Here is a 14,242-nt window from a genome sequence, read left to right on the forward strand (position 1 = left end):
GGACCTGGGGTTTTCTGCATAAGGAATCTTTCCGTAATTTGAATCTTCATAAATTAAGTCTACTAGAAAATCATGTAAACATGAATTAAACCCAATAGGCGGGTTTTGCTTCCAATAAGGATTAATTATCTCTTAGTTGGGATCAAGTACAAGCGACTGTTTTATTATTACACAGAAAAAGGAAATCGTTTTTAAAAATTTGGATTATTTGGATAAAATGGAGTCTATGGAAGAAGGGCATCCTGTAATTCTGAGCTTTCTGGATAACGGGTTTACGGATCCCATACCTGTACTACTATTTTTATAATAAGTCTCATAACCCTGTTCAACACTTAGGGGGTTATTTACTAAAATCTTATTTTATCTCATTTTTTTAATAAAGAAAGCTCGGCCAAACTCCCATCCACGGTTTTACCTTATTTATCATTAAAATAAACTCGGATTGCAGAAAGACTAGATAAAATCAAGCAAAAACCTGAATCATATGATTTTTTTAGACTTTTCTCCTGCATTGCTTGATTTTTTTCGGGTTATTGTCTGAAAACCCTGTATTTAAGATTATCGGGCTAAACGCAGTGCAAACCACATCAATTGGGATAGGGACATCTGCCATTGACTTCTACAAGTTCTTTGACAAGTATGAGATGGCGAGTTTTTATCTAATTTGGTTTTTTTTTTGCAGCATCAGTGGTATAATAAAATTCGAGGGGTTTTTTTGGTAAAAAAAACCCTTAGTATATGACTGAGTGGCTAGGCCAAACTGATGGATTCCATACAGAATATTGGCAGATTTTGATTGTTCTGCTCATCCGAGCTGACCACCCCAAATAATCACACTAGAATATAATGAAGTTTTTTGGTAGTTCTGCTACAATGTGGCAGAGCCTTCCCATGCCAGAAAATAGTTGTCTGCATGAACCTCAGCAAAACCTTTAAGGGATACTGTCATGGGAAAAAAAAATTTTTTCAAAATGAATCAGTTAATAGTGCTACTCCAGCAGAATTCTGCACTGAAATCCATTTCTCAAAAGAGCAAACTGATTTTTTTATATTCAATTTTAAAATCTGACATGGGGCTAGACATTGTCAATTTCCCAGCTTCCCCAAGTCATGTGACTTGTGCTCTGATAAACTTCAGTCACTCTTTACTGCTGTACTGCAAGTTAGAGTGATATCACCCCCTCCCTTTCCCCCCCCCAGCAGCCAAACAAAAGAACAATGGGAAGGTAACCAGATAACAGCTCCCTAACACAAGATAACAGCTGCCTGGTAGATCTAAGAACAACACTAAATAGTAAAAACCCATGTCCCACTGAGACACATTCAGTTACATTGAGAAGGAAAAATAACAGCCTGCCAGAAAGCATTTCTCTTCTAAAGTGCAGGCACAAGTCACATGACTGGGGGCAGCTGGGAAATTGACAAAATGTCTAGCCCCATGTCAGATTTCAAAATTGAATATAAAAAAATCTGTTTGCTCTTTTGAGAAATGGATTTCAGTGCAGAATTCTACTGGACTAGCACTATTAACTGATGTGTTTTAGAAAAAAACATGTTTTTCCATGACAGTATCCCTTTAAGGGGAGAAAAAGGCCAAGCTATTGGGGAAAACACACCCAACGGAGGAAGCAAGCTATTTATTTATGTTGTGTTAAAACCTCGACTCTCTTTAACCGTTTTAAATTAATAATGTCCTGTTCCAAACTTGTCTGTGCACCTTCTGTTCGCTCAGCACATCTCTGTGCTCTCGAACCTCATAAATGTTCCAGGAAGAGCGGGTCAGACAGTTGACCCCATCAATTATTGATTGAACATAGGGGGGAACTCAGGGTTCCCACAACCATTTACCACCAGCAGGTATTTCCCTCTTAGAGCCTGAGATTTTGTAAAACATCAATTTTGTGAAAATAAAAAAAAAAAAAGAAGAAATTACACATTGTGATTCTTCTACTATTATTTCACATTTCCTGTCTATAAACGTTGAAAAACCAGATCTTTTGCCTTTTTTTTTTTTAATTCTTGTTTATTTGTTTAGGCCCTTCAACAACTTTTTTTTTTTTTAAAAAAAAAGGTCCGATTTTCAGGGTGCCAGAACAGTGAGAAAAAAAAAAAATAAAAAAAAATAAAGAAGGAACAAAACTAGAACAGAAAAGAAAAAACAACAAAGTTTTCCATTGACCTGATTCGGCCCTAAAAAAATGTATGTATATATATATATTTATATAAACACAAACGGCAGAATATATCATTGTCTGTCCTTTGGGATATTCTGCTCTGAAATTTAAGGTTCAAAGGTTGCATTGGAGACGTGAAACAGGACAGGCAAGGTTAAAAAAAGGGAAAAAAAAGGAAGAGTGGTTGGTTAGGGACAGATAAATATATATATTCCAGCAGTTTTGACGCAAAAAAAAACAAACCAATATTGGCTTGGGTTTTACAATTTTACACAGCCAGCTGCATTCCTGCGTGTCTTCTCTGGATTTCAAATTGATGGGTCCAAATGAAGCCATGTCTATTGCCAAAAGCACTTCGGGCTGCAGAAGTTGCAATTTCAAGGGTTCATTTATTTCGCATTAACCGTTAGAGGGAGGGAGATAGAGCAGACTTACATGTCCTTAAGGAAAAAAAACTCAAGTCTAGGTCGCCAACATCCCGCAGGCTTTTGCAGAGACGATTAAACGTGTGAGCTGCAATGAGGCCGTTGGTAGAGTAGTTCACCCCTTTGGACTGCAGAGTTTTCACGCTTGGCCCTTTTCGCCATATTTCTGGGACACCCCTGGGAGATAGAAGTTGTTGCAGCTCCCATTTAAACAATATTACAGAACCTAGCTCATAGGAGGCAGTCTCAGTAAGGGACCCCTCTTCCGCGCCCCCCTCTTGGAGGGATTCGGGCAGGAGCCCTGTATACCTTGCCCAAGGTTGGAGATTGGGTATCCCAAGCCTGGTTTGTCCCTGCCGCTGTGGTCCCTGACCCCAACTCACTGTAATTTGGGATTTTGGCTTCTTGAAAGAGGTGAGAGTTATTACTGCTCCCCTCTAGTTGTCCAGGTGGAGGCACTGCAGCAGAGTGCATCCCTAGAGGGATCCTGGTGAACCTGAGGTCTTGGTCCCCTGGGAACTGCACGGATCCCGTTCCCTGGTAACCACTTGATTCCCCCAGCTGCCCTGGGAATGTCCTGCTTTTCCGTACAGTTTGTGGTGAACATTTCCCTAGCAGTTGCCCAGAGTCTCTTTCGTCCGTGTCCGCATTCAAGTTTTCCTCCGTGCCCTCGGTGCTGTAAGTCCTGGAGGACAGTGTTTGTGACAACTCTGAGGGAGGCCGGAGGGCCTGTCTTTCTCTGCTGCCTTTAATGGAAGGAGCTTCCACCTCTTGGTTAGAGAAGAGCTGTAGGAGGACCGCTGTAACTTCTGGATTCACATCTTGCGTGTTGCTTTCGGTAAGGGGTGGTGGGGGAGGAGGGGGCCCAGGAGGCTCTGGGGGTCTCTTCTCTGGAGGCAGGATACGGGGATGACAAGCGGCCGGAGGGTTACTCCGTTTGACGCCATCTTTAAAAAATACAGATAAATAAAATATAAAGAAGAAAAAGGCATTTACATAGAGTTTCAAACATATCGGTTCATCACAGAATAAAAACACATCGGAGAATCTAATGAAATGAGTGATATGAACTCTCAGTGGCAGATTAAGCAGCACAAATCCGAAAAAGATGTCCTGTGCCATCAACAATTCAGCTCTACATCAACAATTCCATATACAGAACTTCTGATTTAAAGAGAAGACCCCAGACCCTTTTTGACATAAGCTTGTTCAGTTGCGTTTATGGAGTATAAATCTGGTTTCTCAGGCTGAGAGGAATCCAGGATTGTCTTGATTCGTAGGAGCCATTTCCCAACCCCCTCTTGGGCTCACAGTGTCATGCAGACCCTCCCCCAGCTTGTTTCAGAAAAGATGGATTCTAGCAGTCTAGAAGTCTCTCTGCTTTGCAAAGAATCTGTGCACCATCCACTATGGAAAGCGGGAGGACTTCAAGTACTAGAATGCATCACATCACAATAAAACAAGACGAGGGAGGGGGAGAATGACTCTGTGAGCCTAAGGAAAGGAGGGGAACTAGTCCAGTTAAAGAGTTTTGTGCAGTTTAGTCAGGGCCAGATTCAGTTGCAACAGCCATTCAGCCAACTGGCCGATGATCTACAAAGGCACCGACATTGTCCGTCAGGATTCAAAAACTTGCCTAACTGGAATCAGCTCACGGGGAGATGTTGGAATGTAGGGCCAAAAAATAATCCAACATCACCGACCCATTCAGCTTCTGTGAAGTGAACTGTCCACATCTTTAAATTCACAGGACAGTCCAACACTTTGGAGTCACCCAAATCTAAATCCTGCAAAAAGTGTGGTGATTTGACCAAATCTTGTGATGTGAATTCTTTGTAGCACTGACATATGGCTCCGCACTTTAATCAAGTATCATGCATTGGGAGCTGGTGTAAGAAAATGCACAATAAAGAAAACAGATGCATTTTTTTTTTTACCATGTTTTCCTGTAATTTATCAAACCTGCACCTCAGATGATATTGGGTGGAATGTGAAGCACAGACTTGTTTAGCAGGAAATACAAAGGGCGGCTGTAAAATTTTCCAGAGTTACATTTCCGATGGTGGCCGTACTCAAGAGCACCCCACGGTGTAACTAGACAGGAGATTAATGGAACAGCAACACTAACAGGTTTTAATGTCATTCAGATATTGCCCTGCCCTGGTAAATATGGCGTTTTTGCTTCAGAAACAGAACTATACCCAAACGGATGAGTCTGAAATAGGGCTAAATGGGCAGATAAGAAGCTCTATAGAATACAGTTGGTTTCATTTTTACACAGGAATCTAAACACTGTGGGGCTTATTTATGAACAGTGGGCAAACTTGCACCTGGGCAGTAACCCATAGCAACCAATCAGTGATTAGCTTTTTTTCTTCTTCAAACAGCTGCAGGTTGAGCACTGAAATCAATCGCCTGATTGGTTGCCATGGGTTACTGCCCAGGTGCAAATTTGTTTCTTAACAAATAACTGATAAATAAAATGGTTTATAAATGAGCCCCATTGTATCCTACAGAACGTATCTGCTACGTAACGTACCTTTTCTTCCTCTTTCACCCAGGCTGAATGGCTACCCAGTAGTCACTGACCGAAACGTTAAAATATTTAATGAAATATACACTATATATATACATATATATACACACAGTATATATATATATATATATATATATATATATATATATATATATATATACACATATATATTTAAAATATAGCAGTGCTCCTAAGCACACTGGTTTTCCCGGTGCATCCCATTTAAATTGCTTACTGTCCCTTGAATCTTTGACACTCCTGCAAAGGCCACGGGTACAGAAGAAATGCCATGGAATTAGAACGGTGAAATGAAAAACTACACATATAGCCGGGATAAGTAACTCACTTGGCTGACATTTGTGCTTCCCTTCTGTGCCAGTTCTCTCACTTACTATTTGTTCTTTACTCCACCCGTTTCATTTTACGTCACACTCTATTGTCCTCTCTCTCTCTACTTTCATTATCTCCCCATTATCCTCCATTACCCTTATTTTTGCTCTACTTTTTTCTCTCTAATTTCGTTTTTGCCATTTACCCCTTCCTGCCTTATTCTCTTCCTTCTGCCAAGAGAATTCCTTTTTACCTTTGCCTCCGCCTCTATCTCTGGCTCAGTGGAAGACTAAACATGCCTATGCCTGCACAAGAGAGCTGCAAGGCGATTCAGCTTTCAACCTTCTTCTGCATTAAATCATCTTGCGGCTCACTCGTGCAGGCAGAGATACATTTTGAGTTAAAGGCAAAGGAAACATCAGGTAATACATGCCTCACCCATTTCTGGTAAAGGCTGCGTGTCCCAAGTCTGTGCCAGGTGTACTGTATCTTTAATTAGAACATTAGGAATTCTAGATGAGGAAAGATGCGGTTTGATATGAGTTAAACACAAGATTCAGAAAAAGATGGATGTGTTAATAGAAAGGCAAGAACTCTCAGCTGAACATGCCGTTTATACACACACAATTTGCCTCTCTCTCTCTATCTCCGAATTACGGAAAGGCCGTCTCCCATAGACTCTATTTTATCCAAATAATCCAAATTTTTAAAACTGATCCTTTTACTCTGTAATAATAAAACCGTAGCTTGTACTTGATCCCAACTAAGATATAATTAATCCTTATTGGAGGCAAAACCAGCCTATTGGCTTTATTTAATGTTTATATAATTTTCTAGTAGACTTAAGGTATGAAGATCCAAAATATGGAAAGCCCCAGGTCCGATAGATTATATATCTATTTATCTATCTATATATCTATTTATCTATATATCTATATATCTATATATCTATATATCTATATATCTATATATCTATATATCTATATATATATATATATCTATATATATCTGCTGGAATACAAGAAGGCTCAACACCTGCATAAACATGCTCCCAAACGCTGGGTAAATTATCCATTACAATTTGTGGCGTTGAAGTCGATACATAAGACAACATAATATTTTAGGGAATCGATAACTAGGATTGTCAAATTTCAGAACATCTTCCACTTTAAATGAAGGGGGGGGATCAAAACTTTTAGATCTGTTCCCATTACTTGATGTAAACTACTTTTAGGGGCAAATTTATTAAGGGTTGAATTGAAAACTCTCAAATTTGAATTGTGAATTATCCAAACTCGATTCCAATTTCGAGATTTATCAAACTCTGGCCCTTTAAAAATTCGAATTAGACTATTACCTAAAACCTGCCGAGTTCATGTATAAGTCAACGGTAGAGGTCCAGGGACCAATTTGATCATGTTACTAGCCTTCCCGACATTCAAGAGAAAAAAACTCAAATCGAGTTTAGTCTAATTCTATTCATGTTTTTGGGTCGCTAATATTCGTTCGAGTTTTAGATATTTCATTTTTTTCTTAAATAACCCCACCAATCGAATTTCGAGTATATTCGAATTTATTAGAGTTAAAAAGAAACCTCACATGTATTCGAAATTCGACCTTTGATAAATGTGCCTCTAGATGTATGGGTCAGAACACAAAAGTAGGATCCTGGGCAGCCTAAATAGATTATGCCCGTTGAAGAAATTTTGGTTTTTTTTTTTGTTTTTTTTTAGTGTCAAAAGCTTGCCGTTTCTTTTTGTAATTTTTAGAATAGTTAACCACTATAATTGATCATGTTACCAAAAAATACAAGGAAAAAAAAAAAAAAAAAAAATCTTCCTGAACATCTAGGATCCCAGAGGTCAGTCTGTAGTTTAGGATCTAGTATCACAGTCTGAGCATTTAGATGGTCAGTATTGAGTTTAGGGGACCATCTATGAGATCTTCTCTATATAAATACCAAGAGAGGTGCCCATGCTCTGAAGTGTGCCCTTTTGGTTGGACACAGCCCAAATAAGACCAGAATATGATTCTTGCTCTGACATGGTCTATACTATACTGACAGTGGTAAATGACAGGGATTTACCATTGTAGTGCTTTTCACATGGCTTTGCTGGAGTCCTTTTAACTCAGAGATGCTTAAATAGAAACATATTACTTTTGGGGAAGGAGCACACAACCTAATTTGCGTTAAACCCAAAGGCAGAGGCAAGTTGCAGGGAGTTGTAGCACTACAGCTCCTGGATAATCGATTTGTGATTTAAGGGATTCTTATCCTATGGGCCAGAATACAAATATAGGCCCCTGTACAGTTTAGGATGATACCACTGTGTGCATGACATTTACAGCTGACAACCGTAATTAAAGGGGTGGTGGTTCAAAGTCAACTTTCAATATGTTATAGAAGGGCCTGTTCTTAGTCAAACTAATCATCGTTCTGAATTATTTGCCTTACACATCTGCCTCTTTCCAGCTTTCAAATGGGGGTTCACTGACCCAGGCAGTCAAAAAGTATATTGCTCTATGAGGTTACATTTTATTTTACTGCTAGTGCTCATTTTTATTGCATAATTTCAGTTGACTACTATTCATATTCCAGCCACTTATTCAAGCCACTGCCTGGTTACTCGAGTATATTGGATACTATTCATATTCCAGCCACTTATTCAAGCCACTGCCTGGTTATTAGAGTATATTGGATTCTAGCAACTGCTGAAATTCCAAACTGGAAAACAAAAGGGAAACCACAAGTAAATTAAAAAAAAAATAAAGACATATTGCAAATTGTCTCAGGATATCAGTCTACGTGTTAAAGGTAAACTACCCTTTTAACATGAATTTAATTTGCAGGTTTAAACTCGGTTCCAGGTGATAAAAGGTTGAGATGCCCTTCCTCAGCTGTCTATTTGTTTGCCTTTTATATATGTTGTTAGAATTACATATATCTTCTTAGTTCAGGCTTGAAATAGCCCTTGAACCTCCTCAAAGTGGATTACTAAGATTAATTATATTAAGTGAATTTAAACAGATACCCTTCGTCTGCAGTTATTTAACTGAATTTGCAAAAAAAAAATGCCTACAATCAAGGGGAAAAATGTAGTGCATGGATATGGAATGTATGACCATCTAGCTGTTCAGTTTTGCATACCTGATGCACAGGGAAGGAGCCTATACTCTTTTACTACTCAGACCAAAAAAAAGCCTGGGTTTGTTTGTTTGTTTGTTTGATGTCTTAGGTAAAATATGTAGTGTTAAATGTATGACATGAGGGATGGGCACATAAAACTGATGTTAAGACTTTAAATCAAAAAGATGACATGCATATTTTTTTTGTTTTGATGTTAGCCAGAATAGTTGATAAGTATGTGGATGGTGGTAAGTTATGGGAAGAGGCAAGGGCCAAATGTGATTTGGTAAGTCACATCACGTGACCAAATAAGGGAAACAATTGCTTTGTCTGACACAGACATGACACTTCATGTTTCCCCAGCAGACATAAATGGGGTGACAGTTGCAGCATATGAATACGTTAATGAGAATAGACAAACGCTAGCCCGCTACTTATGCCTTCTACCACTAGAATTGATTAAATGCTCAAATTGTGATTTTAATTTTACAGTTTATTATAAACCAAAATACACATAAATGGCGTCTCTGCAGATTCCAACTCATGTGCTGTAAAGACACCTTTCCTTTCCCAATGAGTAAAGCTGAAGAACCCTAACGCAGAGAACACTTCACAGGACACAGAAAGGAGGTTTGTATTTGCATCACAGTATTTTCTGATCTTCCTCACGGCCTCAGCCGCACCTATATTTCTTACATGCAGTGTGGTCAAGATGGGTGACTCAGGGTGACCAGTAATTACCTGCGTCTTCCTCCTCCTCTTCATTTTGCTCATGGTGTTTATCTGGTTCCTCCTCTTCCTCAAGACTGATGTGTGCCGTGGGGTTGCCGCCACTCTGCTCTCCATTGCTTTCTCCAGGTGCATCAACAACATCCTGGGGCTTGAGGAGTTGGCTCAGTAGGACGGCTAGAACATTGTGCACCTCTCCCTGAGTTCCTGCCCCTAGAAGGTCCACTTGGTCAAGGGCAGGGGGCTCTTTAGGTGGCTCAGTTTCTTGGGGAGAAACTGCAGCACTAGTCAAGGCTGTGATAGATTGGTTAAGAGCCTCCAGCTGCTGCTGTATCTCTGTATTGGCCTGTACATTTAACAGCTGAGATATTTGGGTAACATTGAGGTCTGTCTGGCTCTGAAGAAGATTCAGCAGGACGGCCAGCTCACTCTGATTCAGCTGCTGGGTGATATCCCCTAAAACCGCTGGACATTGAGAAATAAAAAAAACAAACAAGTGAGTGAATGGCAAAATGGAAGAGAGCTGGATCTTTTCCTGGAGAACACGGCCTCCAAAACATTACCCGCAGCATGCATTTCCTAAAGCACTTAAAGGTTATAGCTGCTGGAATCACATGTGTAACACTGTTTCGATCATTATTTTGACTTTCCAAGTTACAATAATGTTTAGTTATCTCCATAGCAAAATCACAAGAGAGGCACAGCTAAAAGGTACAGGTAAAAATGTATTTCTTTGCAAAGTGCAAAGCAACAGTTGTCCCAAACAGGAAAAGAGAACATTTAAAATTCCATTAGGCTGGTTCAATTGCTCAACATAAATAACTTGTTCGGAGCTTTAAGTTTAATAGTCTTTTTACAGCCTGTATTTCTGGACTTTCATGGCTCCAGCAGATACTCTACATCATAATTTGCTTGAAAATGTACAATAGCGTCTCCAAATATATTGCTTTAAACAAAAAAAGTTTATGTGTTACAGGAAAAAAACTCCATTCTTCTATTTTACCCTTGAATTTGCTTGATGTCCTGCAGAGTAGATGTGGTCCCAGTTAATATTCATTGAAGTAAAGATGTTCAATTAATATGCCCATATGTAAAATGCACTGTGTAATCTGTTTTGCGTATTTATTTGTTGTAAGCACAATTAAATGTTTGTCACCAACTGTTGTGCCCATACAAAAGGGTTGTTGTGGCTTCTTAATAAAAAAACAACTTTAAGTGGCTTTGGCAGTTATCCCAACTAGTTAAGATCGGATCTTCAGATCTTTGTTCATAGACGCTGCACTGTGCTGATCAGAATTATCTATTTCACTGCATAAATTCAGGGTTTACAAACTATTTTGTCTCCTTCAGACGCAACACCGTGCCAGCGAAGATATTCCATGAAAGCATGAACAAGATTAGACTTTGGACACTGTCCTGGTGGTCTCTCAGTAAACCGTGTCCCTCAAAGGATTCTATAAAGTTAAAAACCAGTAGCCTAGTGTTTTAGAGCAAATCAACAAATGTAACACCAGTTTACAACATCATAAACACACATTACCTCTTGAGTGGAGCTGTATACGTTTACTGAACACAAAAAAAAAGCTACTAAATATTTTAGCAATAACCCTCTCACCTAAGTCACTAATACTGGGCTCTGCTTTCACTGGCTGCAAAGGTGCTGGGCTGCTGTTTTTCGTGGCATCTACACTGGGGACTGATACACTTTCTTTTCGAGGGGCCTTGATGGCTGGGGGTTCATCAAGGATGATGCCACTTTGTCTTTGTCTTCTTCGTTTTTTACTCCACAGCTCATGACAATCCTGCCAGTGAGGGAGGCTAGAGGAGAGCAGAGGAACACAGCACATCAATGTTACCGCTTATAAGTCATGATAATTGTGCTTCAAAACTTAAAAGCAGGAATCACTAATACTATCACTAATACTAATCACCTAATTTTCTTTTACTTCAAAATAGTTTTGTTGGTCCAAGAGCGTCTATTACAAATTATGTTATATACAGGTTATCAAGTGACTCAGCCTGTGTGTATCATAAGATCTTACTCTGGAGGAGCCATCTTGCAGACATCTATGTCCTTCAAGAAATCACTCTGTAAAGTCTGCTCTGCAGTGCAACGTTTGCTAGGGTCCAGTGTAAGCATATGGTCCAACAGATCCAGAGCAGGTGTGGGAACACTGGAGAACAAGGACAGAGGTGTAATAAGAAATCATTAAAAAGCATCACAGTTTAGGACACTGCTATAAAGCTACCAATGTAAGGGCTGGTTCTTGTGAAATCTTAGGGGCCGATTCACTAACTTCAAGTGAAGGATTCGAAGTTTTTTTTTGGGCTACTTCGACTACGAATCGAAGGATTCGTAGTAAAAATCGTTCGACTATTCGACCATTCGATAGTCGAAGTACTGTCTCTTTAAAAAAAAACTTCGACCCCCTAGTTCGCCATCTAAAAGCTACCGAAGTCAATGTTATCCTATGGGGAAGGTCCCCATAGGCTTGGCTAACTTTTTTTGATCGAAGGATATTCCTTCGATCGTTGGATTAAAATCCTTCGAATCGTTCGATTTGAAGGATTTTATCGTTCGATCGAAGGAATTATCCTTCGATCGAACTATCTGCGCTAAATCCTTCAACTTCGATATTCGAAGTTGAAGGATTTTAATTCCTAGTCGAATATCAAGGGTTAATTAACCCTCGATATTCGACCCTTAGTGAATTGGCTCCCTAGTGTTATGATATAGATCAGATCACTAGATCTGCTACAGGCCAAGGGTCACCAGAATGTTGGCATATTCCGTTTAAAGCAGCCAGATTTTGGTGTTATACTTCCCATAATAAAGAAGTTCATGCATGATTCAGATGTTTGTTTTCGGCTAAATAGGCTGACCATCATTTAGTGCACAAGATGTTTCATAGTTCACAAAAGACCATCCTATAACCAGTTTAGCCTGAACAAGTAGTCAAATTAGATACAGGGGAGCTTTGTATCACGGAAACCCAACTCACAAGGAAAACTCTTCCCGTAACCTCCGTCTGTACTGCTTCTTCGGTTTCATAGTATTGAAGTATGGCAGTTTGATGACGTCCGGCCACACGGCTGGACAGGGGCTGCCACACAATCGGCTAAGGAAAAGAATACATCATTATTATACAGGTGACCCCTGACTAAATTAACAAAAAAAAAACAAAAAAAACCGCTATAGACAAATACAAACATTCTCTTCACTTAATGCAGATTAACATGGCAATGGTGAAAAGAGCGGTGAAAAAAAGCAGCCCATCATATAGATAAATAAATAGAATTTGCTGAAGTCGAATGGCCACAGCATTGTGCCGGGGGGTTTACCTAATCAGTTCCAGCTGAGCCAACTCCTGATTGGCTTGGAAGATGGGCTTTTTTGTAAAAAGTTCCCCAAGGATGCATCTGAATGGAAACAACATAGTAAGATTATAAACAGTAAGGGTGTTGCGATTGCTATAGGTCATATTTGGCTTAAATAATGTTTACTCTTTGTATGGAGTTAATGTTACTTACCCACAGCTCCACACATCTATGGCAGGAGTGTAGCGCTCTTCTCCTAAAAGCAGCTCTGGGGGTCTGTACCACAGTGTAATCACTTTATTGGTGTATGGACGGCTGTAAAAAGGGAGAAACATCAGTAGGAATAGTGTACAGCAGGCTATACATTACAGTAAATGAAAAAGGGGCTTCAACACACTCTTATGACAGAAAGTCATTGATAAGTCCCACAAAAAAACTAGTAAGGTTAATTCAAGTAAATGACAGGCAGCATGGAGGGGTAACTTATTAAGGTGTATGACACATCTATTGTTTCTGGTGCATTGCAGTCAGCAGAGAAATATTCCCTAGGCCTGATGGACCACATTCGTCAAAATGAAATATCCGTACAATAATACAAATCAGTTATGTTGAGTGAAACGGATACCTGCGAATAATAAGTGCAATTACATAAATGTGAAATTAGAGTGTAAGTGCCTCAGGCACTTATTAAAGGATTTAGCAGAGCATCAGTTGTCAATCAGTTTAGATCAAGGCTTTACTCGCTTATCAGAGTACATATCCAGGGCTTGCACACTTGAAACTGTAATTAAAGATGCAGATTGCAGGTGTAACCAGAATAACAATGTTTAGGAACCTTAGATTTTAAGGTGCAAAAGCGAGTTGCAAAAAGCTACTTGTGTATTGAGATGAAGGAGTCAACTTTTGTTTTGATTTGCGAAACTCAGAGCTTAATTTAAGAAAAATTAAAAAAAATCACAAACCTTTCCTCTGAGCTATAAAGTCGTGCCAGTCCAAAATCAGCTAGCTTAATCTGACCACTGCAATGAGAAATTGTTAACATACTTTAACTCCCAGAGTATAAAAAAAAATAGAATTGAATCACAGATTGCACAATATTTTGAATTTGGCCAACTCCTCCAAACATTTCATCAAATACTGGACCCGAACCCCAATTTTCACATACAGACATACTGACAGCAAACCAATTGGATAAGAGTTGGCTGTATTTATTACACCCACATTTGAAGGCGTAATGTGATTTACAAGCCAAACATGGTTTATAATGGATAATATCAATAAGCATGGTTTACAAGTCAATATTGTTCATGGCTTGTGTGTAACGTAAACTATTACATGTTTAAAATGATTTACCTGTTGTTTAGCAGAATGTTAGAGCATTTGATATCCCTGTGAAGGAAGTTCTTTTTGTGGCAATATTCCAGCCCTTCCATCAGCTGTTTCATAAAAGACTTTATGTGGTCTTCAGAAAACTGCACCAGTCCTGATTCCAGCAGTCCCATCAGGTCATGGTCCATATATTCAAACACCAAATAAAAGGCACCTAGAAGACATTGAAATATAGCACTGTGTTACCCTAGAAAGGATAGTAATTCACGGGTGA

The 14,242-nt window shown here is 39.3% G+C and overlaps 1 protein-coding gene across 3 annotated transcripts in view; it reads right to left on the reverse strand.

Annotated features, from left to right (window-relative positions):
• Positions 1 to 2,002: 2,002 nt before the first annotated feature.
• cdk12.L (cyclin-dependent kinase 12 L homeolog) overlaps positions 2,003 to 14,242 on the reverse strand; it is a 28,138-nt gene continuing 15,898 nt past the window's right edge. Inside the window, exons 6-14 of one of the 3 annotated variants that reach the window (XM_018234716.2) lie at positions 13,993 to 14,182; positions 13,602 to 13,658; positions 12,853 to 12,954; positions 12,664 to 12,741; positions 12,324 to 12,440; positions 11,364 to 11,495; positions 10,937 to 11,139; positions 9,334 to 9,786; positions 2,003 to 3,546 (exon numbers count right to left, since the gene is read on the reverse strand). In XM_018234716.2, coding sequence (XP_018090205.1) covers positions 2,846 to 3,546; positions 9,334 to 9,786; positions 10,937 to 11,139; positions 11,364 to 11,495; positions 12,324 to 12,440; positions 12,664 to 12,741; positions 12,853 to 12,954; positions 13,602 to 13,658; positions 13,993 to 14,182 — 2,033 coding nt within the window. In that variant the 3' untranslated portion in view covers positions 2,003 to 2,845. Of the gene's footprint in view, positions 3,547 to 8,152; positions 8,191 to 9,333; positions 9,787 to 10,936; positions 11,140 to 11,363; positions 11,496 to 12,323; positions 12,441 to 12,663; positions 12,742 to 12,852; positions 12,955 to 13,601; positions 13,659 to 13,992; positions 14,183 to 14,242 lie in introns of those variants that run through there. The other 2 variants (XM_041576857.1, XM_018234717.2) reach the window with 2 other exon arrangements.

This window comes from Xenopus laevis, chromosome 9_10L, assembly GCF_017654675.1.
Source record: "Xenopus laevis strain J_2021 chromosome 9_10L, Xenopus_laevis_v10.1, whole genome shotgun sequence".
NCBI classification, from domain to species: Eukaryota; Metazoa; Chordata; class Amphibia; order Anura; family Pipidae; genus Xenopus; species Xenopus laevis.